Source organism: Mus caroli, chromosome 13 (genome assembly GCF_900094665.2).
Source record: "Mus caroli chromosome 13, CAROLI_EIJ_v1.1, whole genome shotgun sequence".
In the NCBI taxonomy this organism is placed as follows: domain Eukaryota; kingdom Metazoa; phylum Chordata; class Mammalia; order Rodentia; family Muridae; genus Mus; species Mus caroli.
Window position 1 is genome coordinate 100,231,009 of NC_034582.1, and position 26,214 is coordinate 100,257,222.

General features: G+C 37.6%; 1 protein-coding gene across 3 annotated transcripts in view; it reads right to left on the reverse strand.

Annotated features, from left to right (window-relative positions):
• Ipo11 (importin 11) overlaps positions 1-26,214 on the reverse strand; it is a 132,774-nt gene that overhangs the window by 47,198 nt on the left and 59,362 nt on the right. For 2 of the 3 annotated variants that reach the window (XM_029468283.1, XM_029468284.1), the window contains exons 20-27: positions 24,794-24,907; positions 19,676-19,791; positions 14,992-15,068; positions 11,823-11,849; positions 11,553-11,632; positions 11,058-11,138; positions 2,888-2,983; positions 1,992-2,105 (exon numbers count right to left, since the gene is read on the reverse strand). In XM_029468283.1, coding sequence (XP_029324143.1) covers positions 1,992-2,105; positions 2,888-2,983; positions 11,058-11,138; positions 11,553-11,632; positions 11,823-11,849; positions 14,992-15,068; positions 19,676-19,791; positions 24,794-24,907 — 705 coding nt within the window. The remainder of the gene's footprint in view (positions 1-1,991; positions 2,106-2,887; positions 2,984-11,057; positions 11,139-11,552; positions 11,633-11,822; positions 11,850-14,991; positions 15,069-19,675; positions 19,792-24,793; positions 24,908-26,214) is intronic. The other variant, XM_021180389.2, reaches the window with a different exon arrangement.

Below are 26,214 nucleotides of genomic sequence, written 5' to 3' on the forward strand. Positions count from 1 at the left end.
CTTGTGGCTGTCTGTCCCTCCAAAATAAACTACAAAAGAAACACACAAAGAGTTAAAACTCAAACAATAAAATACAGGGCTGGAGAGTGCTTCTGTGGGCAAGCACACAGGCCATACTGCTCTTTCAGAGGCCATGAGTTCGATTCCCAGCACACACAATCAGGCAGCTGGCAACTACCTGGCACTCCAACTCTAGGGAGATCTGACGCCTCCAGCCTCTGCGGTCACCACACTTATGTGGACACATCCATACACAGACACACATTCAAACAAAATTAAAAACAATAAACATTTTAAACATTCAAAATTTAAAAAAGAAAAGTGCAAAATTGAGAAACAAAATGTAAAGTTAAGACAATAGGAAGCTAAAGATAAAGGATAGTAGATTGTTTCCATAATACTTAAAATCTCTCAAGTTTAAAAAGTATTTGCTTACAAAGTTACAAAGGGTGAATGGGATAGCTCTTGATTTGATTATACGGGAACTAAAGCTTTGTTATTTTAACTGTTCAGTAAGAACTATAATTTTAATGTTTAATATTCTGAGGCCTTTTTAAAAGCTCAGAACTATCTATGGCTTAATTACAATTCTGTCACTTAAAATCTTACTAAAATATATTTGAATTTAACCAGATCCAATGTTGACACAGAACTACAGGTCATTTTATGTTTCTGCTGTTTTGTTAATGTAGTTGATAGCTTTTCTGTTCTATAGTATATTGGTTGTATTTCTAGCACAATGTTCATATTATGAAAGTATTTAAGTCCTTTTCCCCTTAAAAGAGACTCTGAGCTTTCTAGTCAACTCTGCCCAGTGCCTAGTGAGGGCTGTCTATGGATGAGTGAGAGCAGAGAACATCAGACTGAGACAGCAGTGGGTTCTGCATCCCAACTCGCCCATATACTCAAAGGATGGACTCTCACCAGCTCTCTAATATTTCTCATATATGAGATAGGATAGGATTGAGTTCATGTAGATTTAAAATACTATTTGCTAAAACACATAAAATTTATGCTGTGAAGTATATTACCAGAATCACTCAAAAATTTTGTTGAATTAAACTAAACAAACATTTAAATAGTTCTTATCTCGGTTAAAAACAACAGACTAGTGAAAATATTTCTTCTAGCAATTCACTGAAACAAAGGCTAGGATCTCAAATTTGTGGTTTAATTCTCCATGGCAAACTTTCCACTCATTTACCCTGGGTCTCCTAAAACAGATTTATTTCCATCATAGGCGACAAACTGCATCATTGTCTTTCTTCAGTCTTAATACATGGATTGAAAACATCAAATTCTTACAGAATATTACATATGCTATTTAGTCACACAACTGAATTTTAAATACATTTAGGCTTTTTCAAAAGTTACATTCCATTATAATGAGAACAGAAATTTCCTCAATCCTTGGTTTCATATTAAATTCATTACAGGAATGAAATACAACAGTTCATGAGTATATGTAGGGTGTTCTGTTTGAGATTATGAATTAATAAAGAAAAAATATAAACTGAAATAAATCAAAATTCTACTCTAAAGCTAAGTAAAAATTAAATTACTAATTTTGGATGAGAACAAACTAAAAAACTTACCTGCTATTTACAGGACCATTATTCTTACTTTTTTTTTTTTTTAATTATTTATTCTATGTATATGAATACACTGTTGCTATCTTCAGACACACCAAAAGAGGGCATTGGATCCCATTACAGATGGTTGTGAGTTGCTAAGAATTGAACTCAGGACCTCTGGAAAAGCGGTCAGTTCTCTTAACTGCTGAGTCATCTCTCCAGCCCCATTGTTCTTACTTCTACCCCAGGCAACAGGTAAAATCCATATTGTTAAAAAATTTATAATGTAAAGATTTCAATGCTTCAAAAGAACTTATGTAAAGATTCGCTATTTCATCAACTATCTCATATATATATATACACACACATATATATATGGTCACAGACTTCCTTAAATTTAAGCATACAGACTCTTACCTCCTGATTAAACTCGTGTCCCATCTCATTAAGAAGTGAAGAAAAGAAGCTGGTATTCTGTAGTAAGACTCGACCCATAACAGCAAGATAAATGGACATCACTACTGGATACCTCTGCACAATTAAAATACAGGACATGTAAAATTGTGTTAAAGTACAACTATAAATGATTTAAAAAAAAAAAAATCAATGATTATAGTATCAACATTTAAAAATATAACATTTCTTTCAGGGACATAAAACAACAATTTTGTGTTGCTCTGTATAGTATAATCTGTCAGTATTGCTTGAATTCTTAAAAAGCTTCTAAACAACTGTACGGGTATTATGTGTCTATATTACTACTACTTACTTTTACACAAATAGGAACTGAAACTAGGGATAATAGAGATGGCTCACTGGGTAAAGTATCTGCTGTATAAGCATAAAGACAGTGGCTTCTTCAAAGGCCAGTCTAGCCAAATGGCAAACTTCAAGTTGAAGGGGGGGAGTGGGAGAGGAAGAAGGGGAGAGAGGAGAGGGAGGAGCTAGGGGAAGAGAGAGGGATAGGGAGAAGGAGAGAGAAAGACACTGATCCTACCTCCAAAAATAAAGTGGAGAGTAATTAGGAAAAGGCACAAAACAGCCTCTGGCCTCCATGTGCACACAGAAACACTTATGTACCAACACCCACCCTACGCACAAACAGACACAAAGAAAACTACAGTTTTTATATGAGGAAACATATAGCAACTCATGTTATTATCCTCAAAATTTACTCAACTAAGTATTTCCAAATGACAAAGCTTTCATTTCACAAATATCAATGAGAAAAAGATGTAGTTTTTCTAATGCAAGAGTAATCAAAGGTAGGACCTGAAGTCCAATGCGATCCTAGAAACTGCAGAGGGTCTTACCTCGCCTTCAATTACACCTCTGAAAACACAGGGTAGAATCCGCTGAAACATCTGTGGGCCTAATACTGGATTCACTTTAAGGGCATTTTCCACAACCTAAATCCCAGAAAGACACACAGTAATATTCAACAGTGCAACTCATTGGTTTACACAAAACACAGACTAGTAAACAAGGCAATAAATGAACTAACACAGACCAAATGCGAAAGCATGTGACTTCATGAGGTGTGCAATATTCTGGCACTAGACACACTTTCACAAAATAATGTACTTTTAATAACCTATAATCTGTTGTAAAGTATATAATATTTAGGCACATATAGATAGCATATAGATATATGCTTTGTAGTCACATTTAATCATACTATGATAATTCAGATACATGCAGTTTATGAAGTTCTGCCCCTTGCAATATAAACAAGCATCCTTAAAATGCCCCATGAACAGAAGCAGCAAAGGGCATCTCTAACATTCTTCTGTGGTGATTTTGAGTTTTATTATGTTTTGCTTTGATTGGTTTGTTTTCATTTTCTCCAGTTTAAGACGGGGTCTTGCTATGTAGTCCAAGCTGCCCTCATATTACTGATCCTGCCTGTTTCCTGAGTGTTAGAGTTACAGGTGTATTTTACCACACCCAACAAAAGCACTGCTTTTAGGACTGGAAAACCTGGCCACAAAGCCAACACTGTTAAGAATAAATCCACAGTTAGGTTTATCAATAAATTATTAGGAGAGGCAATGTTTCATATATATTTCACCTTAGTGACTGATCAGACCAGACAATGCTGAACCCTGAGGGGCTGAGAAACACTCAAAGTCACCGCATATACCATTCTCCATTTAAAAGGAGAGGAAAGAGCAGAACCATATACCTTCAGGAAGGAGAAAAAAGAAGCTAAAGGCAACGTGAAAGACAAATGAAGACTGAAAAGGATAAAGACAAGAATGCTGGGCTAGAGTCCACTGAAGACCAGTGCCAGATACACTCGGGTCTTCATATCTGGACCACTGGCCTTTGCCCCAAAAGAAGAGCAGTAAATGTTCTGTAGAGAATAGAAATGGGTCTAGAACAAAAGGGATTCCTCAGTGACACACATAATTTTAAAAAGCCATTCTCAGGCAAGCCACTCTCAAATTTCAGAAAGCATAAAGAAGGGCCACAACGCTGAAGAAGGAAGGGCTTGGAAGGAAAAGTCAATGCGGAGGGCTGGAGAGATGGCTCAGTGGTTAAGAGCACTGACTGCTCTTCCAGGGGTTCTGAGTTCAATCCCCAACAACCACATGATGGCTCACAGCCATCTGTAATGAGATCTGATGCCCTCTTCTGGTGTGTCTGAAGACAACAACTGTGTACTCACATACATAAAATAAATAAATCTTAGAAAAAAGAAAAGAAAGAAAAAAGAAAAAAAAAAGGCCAAAGGTACTCTGGAAGACAGATTATTCAAGGGCATCAATAGAATAGCTGCTGTGTCTGAACGTAAGCTGAAGGATCTGTCACAGTTTATTGTCTAAAGTACAAAAGAAAAGGATCCTTACTAATCTCCGAGAATTCAAAAGGTTAGGTTATACGGAAAACAATAACCACAGCTAGCTGCCCATCTCATTTTGAGCAGGAAAACAAAAATCATACACACTAAATACCAATCTAGAAAGAAAACTGAGAGCACTTTAGCTGAACAGAGGTGAAAAGGAGTCATCCTGGATTCTTTTCTAGCATTAGCAACTTATGAGAGAATACTTCAAAGGCATTATTTACAGATATAAAATACACAAAACAGTTAGCTACAAGCGACACCAGTGGCTATCCCTAAATAAGAAAGGTCTGGCAAAGGTGTGGCCGATTAAGGCTTTTTAAAGAAGCCTTTTCTATCTAAGTGACTAAATGATATCCTTAAATATTCATATTAAAGGGACCCACAGGAACCCACAGGAACCACTCTATCTTGTTTTGGAGAATTAACTGAATGAGAAGTCTCATAGTCTTCTATATGAGAAGAAACAAACATTCCTGTGCGTGTTTAAGAAGATTCAACTCTACTGTATAAGTCATTCACATATATTAAATATAAGCAGCATTATCATCTGTACATTGCCTTCACAGGGAAACTATAGCCAATGTTGTACAAAGAATCAATAAATACTTCAAGGCGGAATCTTTGAAATTAAGGTCAGAGACCACAGGTAGAGAACTGACTGTCTTAAAGTGTTTTATAGAGGGCCAGGCATGCTAGTGCACACCCTTAATCCCAGCACTCAGAATGCAGAGGCAGGCAGCTCTCTAGGAGTTCAAGGCCAGCCTCCTCTACATAACCACTTCCAGTCCAGCTAGGGCTACTTAGTGAGACCCTGTTGCAAAAACAAAACAACAAATATTATGTAGGAAAATGTCATTATTTGACTTTAAAGGAGAGTATGGAATACAGTCATAACAATTTTAAAAGGAGAATGGTAACAGAATTGACTGGAAGAACCAAGCTAGGCAATTCTTCCATTTTTCCTAGTCCCGTGTTTGCGTAGAACTGTGGAACCAAGAGTAACTATGACACATGCTATGACATGCTGAATTTGAGATATACATGTGGGAAATCACATGGAATAATTCTGTATTTCTCATAATGAAAATTACAGACCTTAATAATCTTATTTAGACTGCACATATCTACATATACAGATACAGTCACAAACTTTTGAGTTTTAAAATGATAATGCACACAGTATTAAAAGCAGCAACATTATAAAATTCAATGTGATTGCTTTCTCTCTTTTGGTTCTTATGTTATGGTCCATGTACTTACTATATACTATGTAACGAGGTATTCGTAGGTGACTGCCACAATATCACAATAAATACACATATTTTCTCTTAAGAAAAGTTGTTCTTACATTTCTTAGTTTTTAATTTTTGATTTACTGTTCTTATTATGTTCTCATACTACTAGGAGTAGCCCTTTTACTACTTTAAGTCATATCAAACATCTATACCAGTCTGAACTCTAGCTTCCAAATTTTTTTCCACTTCCTGCTTGATAACTACTTTTATTAATTTGGTTGACTGTTTCATTTCCATTTTTCTTTTACTCTTTAAACAAATGAATATTGTGGATAGTGCTATTGCCTTATACTCTCAAAATCACTGTAAAACTATGGAGGCTTTCTTCATTTGAGACTGGCAAAGTACTTCACTCAGGGTTGGATATGCCTTCATGATTTATCCTAGCTATTTTTTTTAAGATTTATTTATTTATTTTATGTATATGAGTACATGGTAGTTGTCTTCAGAAAGGGGCATCACATTTCAGATAGTTGTGAGCCACCATGTGCTTGCTGGGAATTGAACTCAGAACCTCTGGAAGAGCAGTGCTCTTAAACACTGAGCCATATCACCAGCCCTATCCTCACTATTTTTAAGTCAGCAATACAAATAGAACTTGCTACCCTGTAGCTTTTAATCTACTTATTTTCAAGATATACCCACAATAGACTTCTTTTAAACCAAAAATGTAAGTTTTTAACTTCTTCCTAAGACAACATTCTTGATTTGTCCTCACACTGAATAAAAAATTACTGACTGTGGATCTTACTAGCAGAATGTCTAGGCTTCTATCATGACTCAATACTTACTAGCTCTCTGACCTTGAACATTTATTTACCTCTGTTATTTAATTTTTTAATTTGAAACAATATGAAAAAAACCCATACTATCATCTTGTTTACATGTAGATAATGTACTCTACATGCTATGTGCTTAGAAATACATAGGACATAGTAAATAATGGTGTCACCTGTTATTATACAACTAGACAGTCAAAATAGTTAATTTATCGCAAGGCTTATCGTAATGAAGGAAAGGAGGTTGGTTTAATAATGCATATGGATATGAGAAATGAGAATTTCCAAACTCAAAATGGTACATGTGTACAAATGCAACTCAAATTAATGCTAACGACTTAAATTTAATTATTTTTAGAACATTCCTATGCCCATGTAAATAACCTGTATTGAGTCAGTTAACTCTAGTTCTGCCCTAAAAACACTGACTCCCAAAGAGCCATACTGGTCTCTGTGTTCAATTTTCTTAAAATAGCAATTTTCGGCTTCAAAGAACTTAGAAGCTACTTGCAAGCACTATCAGAAATTACTGTAATAGTTATGTTTAGCCAAAAACATACTGACTGGTGTATAACCTGTTGTATTAAGGTAATATTGGGAGCTATAATAAGAACTGAACCATAGTCTGAGTTCTCTCAGACTATAAATCAAAGTATAAAATAAACACACCATTTTCTTAAAACACCCTTTTACATCAGAAGCCCAGAAGACTTACTAGTGCTGGGTGCTGCATTCCTCAGACTCAAACCAAATATCAAGTCCTCAATATTAAACTCAAATATTTACAATCTATTCATGATCTCCTTTGGGCACTACACTGTCTTAATCTACACTTTGTATAAAATGTTATGAAATGTTACCATATTTGGATGATAACAATGTGCATGGATTCATTCAATGAAAAAAGCATAAATTTCAAGGGAGGCAGACAGATGGCCTCATCGTTGCCATTTTAAAGCACAATGAAAAAGAAATTGGTTTGTTACTAAAATTATGGAGCTAGTATGTAGTACTTATGTTTGAAATTCTCCATAACAAATGTTTTAAAAGACTGTATTATTCTGAAGAGCAATGAACAAATATGCTAATTTTAAACAGCCGGCTTAGACACATGCTCGTTAATAACATGCTACTGCTGTATTACTAGCCTTGTCTTAAAAAGCACATTCACTTAAAAGATTTTTGTGTAATTTTTCATTTATTTGTTTACTTTTTTACTGTGTGTGTGCACAGATGTGGAGGTGAGAGAGGCCACTTGCACACAGAGTGCACACGCACAGATGTGGAGGTGAGAGAGGCCAGCCTTTGGAGGTTGGTTCTCCCTGCCCATCATGTGGGCTCTGGAGTCCAATTCAAGTCATCACCTGCTAAGCCATTTCAACCAGAACCTGAAGTGCTTATTTTCAATAAATAATTATTTTAAATAAATCATGTAGGAAGAACATTTGGTTTGGATTGTTTTTCTAAAGCCAAAAATCCAGCAACCAAAAAAATTAGTCTATAAGTGTATTTGACCAGCTTTTTGGTTTTGGTTTTGGTGGTTTTTTGTTTGTTTGTTTGTTTGTTGGTTTTTTTTTGCCAAAGGCTAACTATAAAATGAGAAAACCTGGTCATTAGATTAAAATAACTAACTTTTATACTAGCTTATTAGACACTAGGCAGTGTCTTGACTGTTTTATACACACACACACACACACACACACACACACACACACACACACACAGTCCAGTCCTTGCCCTAGAAACTTGGCAAAGCTCTTCTTGTTTTACAGACAGAACATGAGGAGGCAGTCAGTAACTTGCTCACATCACATCGCACTGACTATTCTGACCTAGCCACCAGCTGTGCTACACTGACCATGCCACCTTTCCTCTAGTTCATAAGAGTTCAATCGAAAGCAAGTAATAAAAAGCACTATTTCTTAGAACTCCCTAAAATATTGCTTACTGAAGTTTTACAATGCCCACACCAAAGAATTCCTAAGTCAACTTCCAACAGTTACTTCACTACTAATATCGGAAAAAGGCTTTATTAAAGGCAAGCAAGCAAACAAACAAACAAACAACTTTCAAATCAAGTTTGGTGTGGAAAGTGTTTCACTGTAAGAAAGAAGCTTTTCCTAATCACTTAGCATATGCTGAGCGGAACTAAACACTGTTTTGACGTCAGGTGCTATATAACAAGTTACTGCACAGCTTGGGGGCGGGGGCGGGGGGGGGGGGGGGGGGACTTTTCAACTTCCTGAATCCAAATGGTAGAAGGAACAAACAAACTCAAACAAGTTGTCCTATGACAGATCTGTCTCCAACACACATATAAAATATACACATATGCACTTATGTACATCTGTACAAAAAAGCAACGGAAGAACCAAGCCCAAACAAAGCATGGCCAAGAATATTTTAAGTAGCAGGATAGCGAATCTAACAAATAGGCCAAGTGAACTTCTACTGTTTGATACTGAACCTCTAAATCTTTAACATAAAAACCATTAATACAGTGCCATTAAAATCTGAAACAATATAGCACATACTATTTGAATTTTGGATAGTGGAGAAACTTACAGATGAACAAAGGAGTCCAGTACAAGAAAGATTTTAAAATACATAGATAATACTACGATAATATGACAATTTTCTCTAGGAGTGATAATTCATAGACAATATTAATAATGAGTACTTGAGATAACAAACTAAATATTACTAAGTAGTAGTTCAATTCATTTTTTTCCTTGCAATTATTGAGCAAACATTTATTAGTGGTCTTGATATGTACTAGAAATATAGCAGCCACCAGGTCTGCTAAAACTGCTGCTGTTATTGATCTTGCATTATAATTGGAGGAGGTATAAGATAAATAAAATAATAAATGCATGTTCTATGAGACTGCAGTAAGTACCTGAGGGAAAAGAGGGTCAGTGAGAGAAAATCTAGGTTGGAGTGGATTCTGGGCCACAGAATAAAGCATTTACTCAACTACTTGCAGAAAAAAATTTCTAATTCCTGACCCACAAGGTGAATGACTGAATATATTAACAAATAACCCCAAATATACCCAATTTATAAGTCAAACCAATCATGCATATACTTACATAAATATCTAGAATAGATATGTGTGTGTCCACCAAAAACAGACAATACACTCAGAGTGGTAACTGGTTATTATTCCTGTTAAATCTGTAGCATCTATGTATTGGTTAATAGGAAATAAACGTTTTATAGTGAGTTCCACTAGTAGAAAATTCACCTTGAAGAGCTAAGATAATGCCATAGTTTTTAATAACAAAAAAGTAATTGTCAAGATTGAAAGACTTTGCCAGGTACAGTGGTGCATGCCTTTAATCCCAGCACTTGGGGAAGAGAGGTAGGTGGATCTTTGTGTGTTTGAGGACAGTCTGGTCAACACAGTGAGTTCTAAGATAGCCAAAGCTACAGAGTGAGACCCAGTCTAGAAAAAAAACCAAAAAATTAAGAAAGTTTTAAAAGAGTAAGACTTTGTCTAGCCAGAATTTACTTCTCTTATTTGACATAAAACACAGCTAAGAAATTAGATATTTAACAGCTACAGCTTTCAAATGTAAAATATCGATACATATGTGTATATACATATATTATGATATAGTTTAATACAGTTATACATTAGCTACTATATTCATGTTATAGCATTTCTTTCATAGAAGGTCATATAAAGATAATGCATACAGTTTATAGGATAATGGCTCTTAACTGGACAAGATCCCAACAAATCTAGCACTCTAACTTCAATACTAAAGTTAAAACTGTCACTGAAATTGTTGTCCCAAATGTGGACTAACAAACCAAAAAGAGCAGTGACCACTGCTGCTTAGCATACGAAGACTAACGTCTGAGTCCCTGTCTGGGAGGCAGGCTGCCGTGGTGAGGGTGTAGCTCATGGTGAGGCTTGCTTCCCAAGTGTGAAGATAAGGTTTAATACCTAGAACACTATCAAAACAACTGAAAACTTAAGATACACCGAATGTTGCTAGGTTTAGGACAAGTTGGTAAAAAGCTTTTAACTCATCTCTATCCAATGAGGTTTTAGGATAGACATTATTCCAATTAGCTACAATCGTATTAGAAGGGGGCTGGAGAGATGGCTCAGTGATTAAGAGCACAGGCTGCTCTTCTAGAGGATCTGGGTACAATTCTAACTCCCACATGACAGCTCACAACTGTCTGTAATTCCTGTTCCAGGAGATCCGACACTCTCACTCAGACATACCTGCAGTCAAATCAATAATGTACATAAAATAAAAATTATGTTTATAATTTTTATATTTATAAAATTATTTTTAAAAATTATAAAAAACAAGACAAAACAAAACAAAAAAAATGAGAAATCCAAAACTGCCTTTTAACAAGACCTCTAGGTGACCTGTACACACATTCAAATTTGATGCCTTTGGTACAGAAGAAGGAATTAAGCCAAACTGAACACTCTAGAATTCAATCAGTTTCTCTCTTTCTCAGCCATCCATTCTAAGGAGGCTCTGGCCTCACCAATAACAGCATGACAATCAATTTAAAATGACAATACCTTCAGCACTTGAACTTGACCTTCTGTAGTAATCTCTGGTAGCAGCTCATAAAAGGACTGGCACAAACCTGCTGCATATGTCTGAAATCCAATCAAAGGTCAATATGTGTAAGAACACAGCTACAATACTGAAAAGGCAAGAAACTCAATTTGGAAGGTCTCACATTTTTCAAGAACTGGTACTAAAGGTCTAAACAAACAATTTCAAGTAAGACTCCTCTTAGGAAGAATGAAGAAGAAGATAGACTATAAGCACACTGATACACTGACTGCTGAGTATATAATTACATATATAGTTCATTCTCTGTAGTCAGCATCAGTGGAACTGGATGCTGATCTCGCCCTTCCTACAGTGAGAAATACTTACAAGGAAATAAAATCTCTACCCACTAAAGTATCAGACCGAATCTGAACTTTGAAAGGGCACTTCCTGATATCACACAAACCCCAAAATAATATATAATTATTAACAATGCAAAAGGTGTTCTGACATACCTGTAAAAATTCTGTTGATGATAAAAAGATATAGCCATTGATGATCTTAAAGCAGGTTCTGAGATTCTCTGAGCTTAATTCTGCCAAAACAGTAATTATTGTTTAAAAGAGCAAATTAACTAGCTGTTCAAAATTTAAGTGAAGTAATGATTCATTTTAGTTAAAACTAAGTTGCTATAGCAACTTGAAGCACTCAAGTTTGTTTTTAACCATGATTACTAATGGATTTTGACTGTTTATGGTTCCTGAAGCAGCAAGCATGCAGCTTACCGTTTGCAAGGCAGCTGGATGGAAGCTCTAGGATAGAAGATCAGACAGGATTGACAATGTTTTATCATCAGAAAAAGAAAAAGAAAAATCTCTACAAACAAGTGAAAAAGAAAAACTAAGTTACAGCAAGGGTGGTGACACACAATTATAGTTCCAGCACTCAAGAGGTTGAGGCAGGAGGATTGTGAGTTCAATGCCAGCCTGGATAAAAGGAAAATAAAATAAGAGCAACTTACATGCTTTCTTTATAAATTTTCGTGACTATAATCTAAGCCAGTATTCATAAGCTGGTCAGATGTAAAACTGGCCACCCCTGTTAACAGTGCTCTCATTCACCCTTTAGCAGTAAAACTCGACTGAGAAAGGCATTCTTCCCTTCTGTCGTCAGAACAAAGCTAGGAAAGCATGGCTGGGACTTTTCGTTTCCAACCAAAACCTGAGTTGGGTCCTGTGGTTTCCTGGTTTATAAAGAAAAGTATGTAGAGAGCAAGCATGTTCAGTTTTTAGTGGGGGAAGACGGCAGAGTGGGGTCGCTGTATGAAGCTAACCATGAAAGCATGGAACCCTGCTCCCGAGAAGGTTCAGATGATCGGTCTGGCTGACGTTCTGACGTGGCCAGACTGGCACTACATAAATCTCCAAGGTAGGAAAAGTAGCTACACAAGGCCTTTGTGCCAAGCACACCTCCTTTCTTTCCCTAAGACAACTAAAAGACAAAGTTTTCTAGGGAATCAGCAGGAAGCAGCCGGCACTGCCTTTGGGAATGATTGCATGTCAAGGAAATGGCAAAGGGCTGGTTACTGAAAAACAGACTTTGAGTTATTACTTGAGAATTCTTCTAATCTGAGGAAAAATAAGGCATGACATTTTTTAAGGCCCTAAAGAAAAGAAAGAGGGGAGTAAGGGGGGAGGGAACAGAGAGAGGAAAGGGTCTCGGGTGGGGAGTAAGGGGGAGGGAACAGAGAGAGGAAAGGATCTCTGGAGACTGAAGTGATTAATGGCATTATCTAGTCAGCACGGTCATCTACCCACTGAAAGTTTCGACTGTTACCAATCATACCTGTGTCCACTCACATCTGCTCCTGTTTGCAAAGAATCTCTACTTTCCTAAACTAGAACTAGAATTTTTACTTCTGATAAAACTTCTCAAAATAAGTAATGACAAAGGGTCCAAATTTGGGGATTTTCTACCTAAATACTCGCCCAGAACAATAGTCAACAAAGTTTTAGTAACAGAATTAAAGCTGCTTCATGGCTGAGCCTTGTGGGAGCTGAGAGCTGGGAAGAGAGCTCAGTGAGAACACAAGGGAGGAGCTACACGGGGACCCACACAGCCCCATAGAAAGCACTCATGGCAAGGAATGACAGTGCTGGGGAGGTGGAGCACGAAGGGGCCCAGAGACTCACTGCCCAGCAAGGCTAGCTGACCAGTGAGCTCCAGGTTGACTGACAGACCCTGTCTCGCACAAAACATGAAGGTTCTAACAAGATGACCCAGCAGCTAAGGGCACTTGCTATTCACTCGGGAGACCCAGAGTAAAGTCCATCACCCATGCAATAAAGCAGAGCATCTGGCAAATGCCTGTAACTCCAGCTCCAAGGGATATGACACTCTCATTAGCCATGCATGCATGTATGGGGACAAGGATTCCCCCCACACACGTGTACAAATATTCACACCAACACGTTCTCATTTATACACAGACAAATAAGGTCAAGAGAAACAGAGAAGAGACTTGTCCCAGCCTCCACAGGTACATGGACAGGTGCACACACTAGTAGACACAAGCATACACCACACATACACCAAAAGAATTAAAAATCAAATTTTTAAAAAATAATCAAAGGGCCAGTAAACTGCACTGTGTATAATTAATATGTATATAATTAAATATGCCATAAATTTAAGTGTGCAACTGACTTGGCAAACTCACTTACTAGGATGACTTTACAACCAAAGCATTATTCTTAAGAGATTTTAAGCTAGGGCTGTAAGTCGGTGGGAGGTCACACTAACTAGTGAGTTAAACCATCCCCACCACCTAGATAGATAGATGAGAGATAGATAGATGAGAGATAGATAGATAGATGTGAGAGAGAGAGAGAGAGAGAGAGAGAAAACAATAGAGCTATCATATGCTTTAGAATGGCTCCTCACATGTAAGAAAAAGTACTGATTCACTCTTTGTGATGGTTTGTGTATGCTTGGCCCAGGAGTGGCACTATTTGGAGGTGTGGCCTTGTTGGAGTAGGTGTGTCACTGTGGGCATGGACTTTAATACCCTGGTATAAACTCACTTCCTGGAAGTGAGTCTTCCACTAGCAGCCTTCAGATGAAGATGTAGAGCTCCCAGCTCCTCCTGCACTGTGCCTGCCTGGATGCTGCCATGTTTCCACCTTGATGATAATGGACTGAACCTTGGAGCCTGTAAGCCAGCCCCAATTAAATGTTGCCCTTATAAGACTTGCCTGGTGAAGGTGTTTGTTCATAGCAGTAAAACCCTAACTAAGGCATTATTATTAATTACTATGAAAATCATATTGACACTAGGGAGAGAATGTAGCTACATCTCTGAGAGACTGGAATGGTGAGTGCACAGAGCCCTCAGGATCCGGTCACATGTGATGTTTTGGAACTGTGTGGCACTGAGTTACAGCTCAGTGGAAAGAGACAGTCTAGCATGGGTGAGACCATGTGAGGAAGACAGACACAACACATACATTATGTGTGTTTAGCTAATTTGTAAGCAATACTTCAGCAAACTATAGGACACTAAAACTTCAGTGGTTCCTTAGCCAAAGCAAAAGTATGTACGATGCTTAAACAACTTATAGCAAAAACTCCCTGTGTAAACTGAGCTGAGTGAAACCATGGTAGCATTTAGAAGAGCTAGCAAACAAAATTCCTCAAAGAAAGTTCAAGCTCAACTCGTAATGAGTGTATATCTTAGTCTAATTGAAATTTTTTCCATAAAGCAATGTTATTTAATGTTTACTTTTAAATCAATGGAAGATATTTCAAAAATATATATAATAATTTCTATAAAAACACTATGACTTGTCAATATATGGGACTTACAAACTGGAAGGGGTAATTTTAAAGGCAGGAGAAAAGACTTTTAGGCTACAGTTACATTAACAAGCATCTCAGTAAGATCTGAAGACATACCAAGAAGAGGTGACATGTTTTGAAATATCCGAAGCAGTTCTGCTGTGACACACGGGCTGTTCTCCAATGTCACTAACCTAGGGGGGGAAAACACAATTAATCCACTTCTGACATCTACTCGTGCCTTTATCACAACTCGAGTACAAAAACATTTCGTTTAGAAAGCAAAGGGGAAAGTGTGTAAAGGCCTGCCAAGAAGATCAATGGCATCACAAGCTGCCATTGAAACTACCCAGTTTGTGTGCATGCATGCCCACACTGGAGCCTTGAGATAACCTGGGCATCTTTCTTCAGGGACTTGCCACCTCTTCTTATTTTTTCAGGCATGTTCTCTCACTGACCGAGAACTCAGCATTTACCTAACTTTGCTAGCCAGCAAGCCCACCCTGGATCCACCTATCTCTGCAATCCTAGTGGTGGGGTACAGCCCAGCAAGCCCACCCTGGATCCACCTATCTATCTTTGCAATCCTAGTGGTGGGGTACAGCCCAGCAAGCCCACCCTGGATCCACCTATCTCTGCAATCCTAGTGGTGGGGTACAGCAAATGTGTCACCAAGCCCAAGTGTGATTTCTCTCTTCCCTTCCTTCCTTCTTTCTTTTGTGTGTGTTCTGGGAATTAAATTCGCATCTTTATGCTTTCAAGTCAAGTTACTTACAGATTAAATTATTCTTCAGTTTGTCTAATAATATTTTTATATATACAGTAAAAATAACACTGTATGCTAAAATAAAATAAAAATTATAATTTTATATAAAATCATTATTGTTATGCTGATGAAAGAGGGATAAAGTTATTCTGTTCTAAATTTTCTGATCACTTCTGTGTTCCTCCATTGACAAACTGGGCTAATGAACTAGTAATACAACTTATGCTGCATGCTTTCTAAAGATGGATTTAGAAGCCAATTAAATTATAAGCCATTATCATGCTTTAATAGTTTAAAACATAGTTTTAAAATACCAAATATATATGAAAAGAACTTGAAGAAGGAAAACCATGAGTGTCCCAACAACAGCAAAAGAAAAAAATCAAGGGGCTGGAAAGATGGCTCAGCGGTTAAAAGCACTGACTGCTCTTTTGAAAGTTCTGAGTTCAATTTCCAGCAACCACATGGTGGCTCATAACCATCTGTAATGAGATCTGACTCCCTCTTCTGGAGTGTCTGAAGGCAGCTAGTGTACTTACATATAATAAATAAATAAATCTTTAAAAAAAAAAAAAAAGAAAAAAATCAAAACAAACCAAAAGAGAGAAAAAAGGGGAGTAAATAAAATCTAGTACTTGGTATTGACACAGTTTGACAAAGGCCTGTCCATGTGTTTGGACCCAAACTAAGCACTATTCTATAGATCACTGGGGATATGCCCCAGAATCTATACCATCTTACAAAGAAAAGAAATCTTTCTAAAGAAAATGATTTTTAACTAGTAAATGGATAGCATACGTATGTAAATCCAAGCAGTATCACTGAGTATAAATCATAGCTCCAACTCATTGATAAACAGGAATAGAATGAAGACAAACTACTGGAAGAATTTTATAGTATACTAAAAGTGAAAATTCCACCCCAGAAAATAGTATTTCGGGAGGTCAAATTTTTTCTGAAAAATTTTTATAGGAAAATAATCTCAAGTAGATGGGAAAAAGCTACAGAGTTGCTTTTGGTTTGTTCTACATTTAAATGAAGATAGTATTGAGCTCAATGCTCAACAGCTTACAACAGTCACCACAGTTCATTGTTCCACTCTATAGTTCCTGAAAAGCAAAACCAAACAAAAGACTTTTCATATATTATTGCCTTTGATTCAATTTTTGCTTAAAAGTAATTTATAGTTCCTAAGAAGTCTGGGGCCAGGCTGGAGAGATGGCACCGTCTGCTCTTCCGAAGGTCCTGAGTTCAAGTCCCAGCAACCACATGGTGGTTCACAACCATCCTTGATGAGATCTGATGCCCTCTTCTGGAGTGTCTGAAGACAGCTACAGTGTACTTACATATAATAAATAAATAAATCAAAAAAAAAAAAAAAGAAGAAGAAGAAGGAGGGGGAGGAGGAGGAGGAGAAGGAGGAGGAAGAGGAAGAAGAAGAAGAAGAAGAAGAAGAAGAAGAAGAAGAAGAAGAAGAAGAAGAAGAAGAAGAAGAAGAAGAAGTAGTCGTCGTCGTTGTCGTCATCTGGGGCCAGCTCAGAGGTAGCATGCTAGCTAACAAGCAGGAGGCCCCAGATTCAGTCCTCAGTGTAGAGAAGAATGGGTCACCTGGCAGTGGGTGTCCAGAATTAGCCTGTTCTTACTGGTTATTTGTAAGGTCTCTCCTTCCCAAGCTGCTTATATCTAATTTCAGGCTGTCACTGCCAGCTGATGACCATGCTGCATATTTTACTGAGAAAATACAAGACATCAAATGGAATACACTATAAAAGTTAGAAATCCACATTTCTGTTGCCAGTCAAAATGAAATGCCCATGCTGTTGCCAAAAATTCAACCCCTCCACTTGAGATCTGAGCCAGCCTGGTTACAGAGACTTATTCCCAGAAAACAACTATCTCAATTTTTTTTCATTTATATATAACCTGAGACAAAGAAAAAAATTACCATTAAAAGGACCACACAATTTTATTATTGTTTATTAAATCCCTTGAAAACTGGCACATCAAAAACTCACACGCACTTAACAAACACATTAAGTTTTGAGCCAAGCCTGACAGTTAAGGCCTACGTATAACCTCAGGGACTCACGAGAGACAAGGCAAGAGGTAGGCAAGTTCAAGGCCACATTGAGCTAGGTAGACTTGCCTACAGTGAGCCTTATCTCAAAACCTAAAATAAAAGCCCAAGAGCACTGGAGTTGTAGCTCAGTGGTAGAAAGCCTAAAAATCAACTCAATCATCAGCACCACAAACATGAGTGTCAGAGAATCACATGTCTATAAGAAAGTACCTGTGTAACAGAGATTAATATTCCAATTTATAGTGTATTCACAAGCCTAGAGCTCGTAGGGGTGAAGCCAACATTATAACCAATTTTCTATCATGACATTTGTCTATTTAATTACATACTGGCGGACTCTTCTGACACTAAAACATCAGAGTGGAGCAGCTACAACAAACACATCTGGAACACATGACATATCACTGTCTTCCCTGTGTCAAAAGTTTGCCACTTCTGATCTAGAGCAATCTACCCTTATACAAATCCACCCTATGAATTATTGATGTCAACAACCTTCTGATTCAGAACTACTGTCTAGACCAGCGATTCTCAACCTGTGCAACGTGACTCCTTGCTGAGGATGTTGCTGAGGATGTTGAACAGGGGTTGCCTAAGACCATCTGCACATCAGATATTTATATTACGATTCATAACAGTAGCAAAATTACAGTTAGGAAGTAGCAACAAAGTGATTTTATGGCTGGGGGTCACTACAACATGAGGACCTGTATTGAAATTGCAGCATTAGGAGCACTGAGAACCCCAAATCTAGATGCTACTCAAATAACAATAGGGAAGGCTATAAAGAGTGCATTCCAAGCAGTGAAAAGCTACCCAGTGACATTTAAAGCCATGTATCTAATATTCTGATACAGAGCATTTACTTACAACTTGGTAGTTTCCACAAAAACAAAACAAAACAAAACCAATTTCTGAGATTCAAAATTCTAGATTTTTGTTTTTGTTTCTTTATATTGTCATTGATTTATATAATGTGGAGGATTGGTCTGCGGGCTGTACAAATTTGAGAGAAGCATGCTATCATTGAGCTATACTCTAGCTCAAATTAAAACTCTTAATTTCTAAGCAAAAATTAGGAAAGAAAAGAGAGAGAAGTAGGGCAGAAGGGCCAGGAACAAATGTTCATTTGTCAATGGTTGATTCTGTGATTAAACAAAAAATGGCTTCCAACAGTGAGATGGGATGAAAAGTGAAAGAACTTGACAGCACAGCTCCTTAAGAACAATGAGCAAGCAAAAATTTGGTGTCACATTAAGTTAGTGTGGAGCACGATTTTTTTTTTTTTTTTGAGGTCATTTTTAAGCTTTTAGTAGTAGGTACTGCCTGTTCAAAAAATACTGTACAAAGATTGTGAATGGCAACTATGCGTGAAGCTAAGCTCTGACATCTCGCTACCCACTAGAAAAGCAGTAGGAAGTTGAAATATAACTCAATACCCCACTCCTCAAAAATATCTTATTTCAAATATTCAGAAAATTAAGATCAAATTTTTGTTTGAGTAAATTACCTAGATGCCTAGGTTACTCGCCAAATTTCAAATATGAAATGCAGCATGGCCCCTGCTATAATTTCTCTCTATTTTTCTGTTTTTAAAAGGTTTACGTGTTTTAAGTATTTTGTTTGTATTTATGTCTGTGTACCATGTTCATGCAGTGCCTGTGGAGGACAGAAAAGAGTGTCAGATCCCCTGGGACTAGAGTGACAGATGTGATGAACTATCATGGTGGTGTGGAGAACCTGGACCTCCTCTGGAAGAGGAGACAGTGCTCTTAACCCATTTCTCACAAGCTGTCTATCAGGAGCCTACAGGAAACAGCAGCTGGAACAGGAAACAACCAGATGATAACAATGCTTATCTGAGTATTCAAAGCCACAAGTGACCTCTGCTCTACTGAAAAAAAGTAGAGAAAGCAGCAGCAGGGGAATCCACAGTATCAAGTTCTCCCTCTTACCATAACTCCAGACCATCTTCCAGAAGATAGACATGTGGAGGCTGAGACACATCTGTACTCAGCTGGATAACTGGGAGCAGGAAAGGGTACAGGTTCTTGCTGTCTGCTCCTAATCCCTACAGGAAGTATAAATACGATTTATGACAAGACACTCTAAGATCCCTCCTTACCACCAATCAATTACCTGCCTCAGAAAACAATTTATTTTATATAAAATAAATAAGTCTTTTAAGATAACCCTCATTATACTAGCAAAGAAACATGTATTTATTACTAAAGTGTAAAACTCCAACTACTATCATCCTGTCTAGATGGCAATACCAAGGCTGGATGTATCTGTGCCTTTTAAGAAACTGCACATTCAGGTTGAGTCTTCCTTATTTGAAATGGTTAGAAAAGGAGAAATTAGAATTTTAAATTTCATTTTCTAGAATGGTTACAAATAAATTAAACATCTTGGGAATGGAACCCAGATGTCAATATAAAATTAACTTATAATTCATATATACCTGATACATATATCCCAAAGGTAACTCAATACATTAGTGCATCTATATTCAATACATTAGTGCATCTATATTCAATACATTAGTGCATCTATATTGCTTAGCAAGCCAATTGGAAGTCTCTACTTGTGGTAACAACTCAGTGCCAAAAAGCTTACTGCTCTGCAGCATTTTGAATTTTAGATCAGGAATGCTCAACAAACGTAGGAAACATTTGTCTCCCCTCATGCTACGACTACATAAAAAGTAGTAACGCTGATATTTTAAACTGTATAAACACATTCAGCTAAATAACATGTATGAAATCAGCCCAGCCTAAATTGTTCATTGCTATCATAGTACATCCATATTTAACAATACTAAGCAGTCATGAATAACCATGTAGTAAGAAATGCAAAAAAAAAAATTTCAAAAATAATTACATATTGGATTTAAAGGAACAGAAATGTATATAACAATTCCATAGCAAAGAATTTTTAAAGATACCTATGATTCTGTATATTCAGTGTATACACATAAATATCTCCAAGAGAAACTCACAGAACTGTCAGAACCAGTTAAACATGAGAAAAAGAAAACCGAGGGGAAAAGCAAAAGAGATCTACTTTGTATGTTTTCTACATTTTCTTTCATGGACAATTTCCTGTCAAATAACTCAGGGCATCATGGTCTAAAAGGCACCCTAACCACTGGTGTCAACCAACCTTCTCCTACATTTCCTTTCTCAAGTGACCTGAGCAACTGTCTAACTGGGAACAATATACATCCCAGCCCTCACGCTGCACCTGCACAAGCCACACTAAAATGTTTTCCCAATTGTTTCTCTTCCTGTTATTTATTTACTTCCTGCATTGATCACCATTTTCATTGTTGATAGATGCTCCTAACCACGACCTGATATCACTCTCATTCCAAACCAGTGTTCCCAGTCCTGCTCTGGGTGGTTGGGGTTTTTTATTATTCATATCCTTTGAATATTACGCTCTTTAGCCTTCTTGATCCATCTCACTTACATGAGTTCTGAAGTTCATTGTCCAACTACACTTATCTATGCAATATTAGAAACACTATGATAACATCTTTTTAAAGTTGACCAAATCAGATTGGACAAATATGTTTACTATTTGTCTCCTTTAACCAATGAAACAGTATAGAATTTTTTTAAGACCCATGATCATAAACACAAAAAGAATACTATAAGAGATAAAAGGAATCAAATTTGGAAAGTGAGAAATTAAGTAGTAACTGACTTAGCAACACTAGAAACCAAAGCTCAAATTAAGTAGAAAATGGGATCAACAAGATAGTTCACTGAATACAGCTGTTTGCCATCAAGCATGAAGATTAAGTAATCCCTGAGATCCACATGGTACAAGAGAACTGAGTCTCATAAATTACCCTCTTGTTTCTACATGCATGTTATGCACGCTCGCACACATGTTCGCACCTACACACACACACACACACACATACACACACACACACACACACACACACACACACACAGATGCATGCAAAAATAAACAATATTTGCATGTTACTTAGAGCTAGGAGGACGAAGAAGAAATCTAGAAGTTACTGCTTGAAAAGCTGAAAGTAGACTCTTCTACCAAATAGAAAAGAGAGCAGAAGAGAGTATTACCAGTCTTCATTAAAAATAAATGTTAACTGCCTTTCCCCGCCTGTATCTAAAATTAATGTTTAAAGACAAAAATCACCACACTGTGGCCCTTAGACTTGTTATTGCTTAAATAACGTGCCAATCAAGACAAGCCATTGAAGGCTTGCTTTCTAGCTGCTGCCACTACTTTGGAGGACTGTGAAAAGCTTCTGAGTCCAGGTCAAACTCAGGCATGTCCTTAGGAACTGTGTCTTGTCCTTGGCCCCTCTCAGGCTCTCTGCTTCTTGTCCACTGTGTGTAAGTTGTCACACCCCTACTCCCATATGTTCTGTCTCCCCAGAGCCAAATCAGGAGATGCAGGAACATGCACTGGATCTCTGCAAGTGTAACCAAACCAAATCCTCCCACCATCAAGCTGGAAGATGTCCATGTCAGGTACTTTGCCACAATGGCACATTTAACGCAAACTGGAGCTTTATACACACAGGTACACTTGTCTCCAATATCGTCACCACTCATCCAAGATACCATGTCACTAAGAACTGTTATCCAATGGAGTTTAACAACACAAATTAAATATCAATTCTGTCAGGACAGAGATCTTCACTGGTGTCCAACATGACTTTCAGATAACCTGCCACATGCCCCATGCTATGATAATCTTACTACAACTCTTATGTACTTCCCCAGACTGTCCTCTGCACAAAACGCTTGTCCCATTTACCTCCTCCCAGTATCAACAACTAAACAGCCACCTTGGGAATAAATGTTTACTTCTACTGAAGCCAACTACTGGAGACTAGAATGCTTATTTTTATAGGTATCAACCTCCACAGGTGAGCAAAGACTATTAGATACTAGATTTCCAGGTTTATAAAATATAAATGCAAAAATATACAGCTTACCCTAATGTCCATCTTACCTGTTAATAGCTGGTAATATTATCTGAGAGGTAATTTAACAATAAACCTTAATATTCTCAAATGACTCCAAAGTATATTTTAAGCTACCATCTCATCTCAATTTCTGTACTCAATGTTATATACTTATTTGCAAAAAAGGGCAATTATTTGGTTGGAACGTTGCATTATTGGCCAATACCGATAAGATAGATGTCATAAAGAAGAAAAACAAATGAACATTCTACTGATTATTCTGGATTGTGAAAATTGCTGTGATTGGCATGCTATAAGAAACACAAAAGCGGTGGTGAGATGGCTCAGTGGGTAAGAGCACCCGATTGCTCTTCTGAAGGTCCAGAGTTCAAATCCCAGCAACCACATGGTGGCTCACAACCCTCCGTAACGAGATCTGGCGCCCTCTTCTGGAGTGTCTGAAGACAGCTACAGTGTACTTACATATAATAAATAAATAAATCTTTAAAAAAAAAAAAAAAGAAACACAAAAGCTAGGGAATTTTATTCCTATTTCCCTCACAAGAGTCCCCAACTGAGCTAAATGCCCGTTTAGAGACCTGCAGTACAAAGGGAGGATGTGAGGTTCCTCTCCTGTAACAGACTCGTCACTACACTTCCCTGAGGTCACTGCTGCTGTCTACTAAAAAACCTTTACAGGAAATCCTACGTATTAAAGGATAATCAGGAAGATACGTATTGTACAAAAGTGCTTTAGCAAGGACCAAAGAGCTTGCTCAGCAGTTAAGAGTACTTCCTTCTAGGAGCTCAGTTAGGTTCTCAGCACTCACACAAGATGGTCCTCCACTGCCCGTCACTGTAGCTGCAGGAGATCCAATATCCTCTGATGGCTTCTGTGAGTAAAACACACACACGCGCACACGCACACACATACACAGAGACACACTCACACACACAGAGACACACAAATACACATTCTCACAGACACACAATAATTGTAAAAATAGATCTTTTTAAGTGTTTAAGTAGTTTTGGGAAGAATATTTTTTGTTTAATGGTGTAGTCTAATTTTATCCAAAAAAAAAAAATGTATGGAGGTGGATTACGGTGGCTGTATATTATGAGTGCATTTATTATTATGAGTGCATACCTAAATTGGTTTAGATGGTAAACTTTCTGTCATGTGAATCTTACCAAAACATTTAAAGGTGCAAAACTGCATTAGAGTTTGTATCATTAATCTTCTATTTAAAACTCTCATGAGAATTTATAATGATAAAACTCACCTATAAGCATTTATGGAAAGAATAAGTTCAGTCCAAACATTTAGGTATCTTGAGGTATTTTAAAACTATTATTAGGGACTTTTAGATTGCGAATTGCTGTAATTCTTAAGGCAGAAGAATATCATCTCAGTGGAAATGTCTAGAATTTACATTTAATGTTTCAAATAAGGCTTGAGAGATGGGTCAGAGAACTGCCTGCTCTTCCAGAGGTCCTGAGTTCAGTTCCCAGCAACCATAAGGTAGCTCATAACCATCTGTAATGGGATCTGATGCCCTCTTCTGGCCTGTGGGATATATGCAGGCAGGTTGCTGTATAATAAATAAATCTTTAAAAAAGAAAAAATTCAAATAAGAGCCATAGTCTACATCTCACTCCATGAAGTTTCAGGTTCCTCTCTACCTACCTACATCAACACACTATAAAAATTACAAACATCTCAAGTCAAAATCATCCCCTTCCTCAAAGCAGTTTACCTGATCTCATGACTTCTTGGGTTATAAAAAGGAAGTTTTTAAAGCCAGGAAAACTGTACACTGCAAAGCAAGTTCATGCTGAAACACTCTAGATACCAGACAGAATCCATATGGGCACACGGGTCATGGGGCTAACACCACTGGAAAACACTAAATGCCTTTTAAAGTAGAGAATATTTTCAAATACCCTGGAAATGTGCTAAATCGATGACGGGTGTTTTTGAAAGTGTACAGATTATACATTTGAAAAGCCTGAAAGTAGCATGAAGACTTTCATGAATATTCAATCACATGAAAACAATGAGGTAGAAAACAAAAACAACCAACCAACCTAAGAAACTGGAGAACTCACTCACCTGAACAAGGTGGATAAGTGTTGTCAGAATAGCGCATCGCAACATGTTGTGTTCTTCACTCTGCTTCCAGAGAAGAGGCAAATACTGTACCAAACACCCCACATATGGTCGGATCTACAAGACAGACAAAAAGGGGGACAACAGGATCGGTTAGTAAGAAAGGCAATAAGTATGAGAAACCTGGCAAGCACTGTGAAATATTAAGCAATAAATTACTTAATATTAATTTACTAAATTAAAGATACATTTTATATGTATATATAGTATATGAATCCTTGGGTCCAACCAACCTTGGGCAGAAACTATGCAGAGTGTGTGGGGATGCACTCTAGCTATTAAATCCCTAACAGTGCAGGGTGGCAACTGATTACATCATCTCATAGCACTTAAAGTAGTACAGGGGAGAATGTGAAGCCATGCTATACAACTGACTGGCATCCACACACTTCAGTTTCCTGCAGGATACACAAGAATGATTGAGCATATTACTCAGCATTTAAAAGTAAAAGAAGAAATCTGTAATATTCGGCAATCTAGATGAACCTTAAAGGTTTGCTAAATGAAATCAGACATAGAAAGACAATGAATGATTCTACTTCCAAAAAATGTTTAAAATAGTCACATTAGTGACAGAGTAGAATGGTGACTGCCAGAGGCCCAGGAAAACGGGCATTTATGAAGTAACCAACTGGTGTGGTCTGTGATTATTCATCTTGGTATACAACAAGGCATGAATAGTCAATAGTATGCACTTTAGTACCCACTTAAGGATCCACCTCATGTTAAACCATGGGCATAAAATATGCCACAGTTGTTTAGTTCCTGTGAGCTCTGGGGAGTCTGGTTGGCTGATACTGTTGTTCTTCCTATGGGTTGCAAACCCCTTCAGCTCCTTCAATCCTTCCCCTAACTCCTACACTGGGGACCCTGTGCTCAGTACAATGGTTGGCTGTAAGCATCTGCCTCTGTCAGGCACTGGCAGAGCCTCTCAGGAGACAGCTATATCAGGTTCCTGTCAGCAAGCACTTGTTGGCATCCACAATAGTGTCTGGGTTTGGTGACTGTATATGAGATGGATCCCCAGGTGGGGCAGTCTCTGGATGGCCTTTCCTTCAGTCTCTGCTCCACACTTTGCCTCTGTATTTTCTCCCTTGAGTATTTTGTTCCCCCTTCTAAGAAGGACTGAAGGAGAGGCACTTGGTCCTGTGAAGGCTCCAAGCCCCAGTGTAGGGGAATGCCAGGGCGGGGAGGTGGGAGTGAGGGAGTGGGTGGGGAGCATCCTCATAGAAGCAGGGGGAGGGAAGATGGGATAGGGGGTCTCAGGGGAAACCAGCAAAGGGGATAATACTTGAAATGCAAGTAAATAAAATACCCAATAAAAAAATCGAATTCAAGTTCTGTGTCATCGTTTCCCTTCTGTA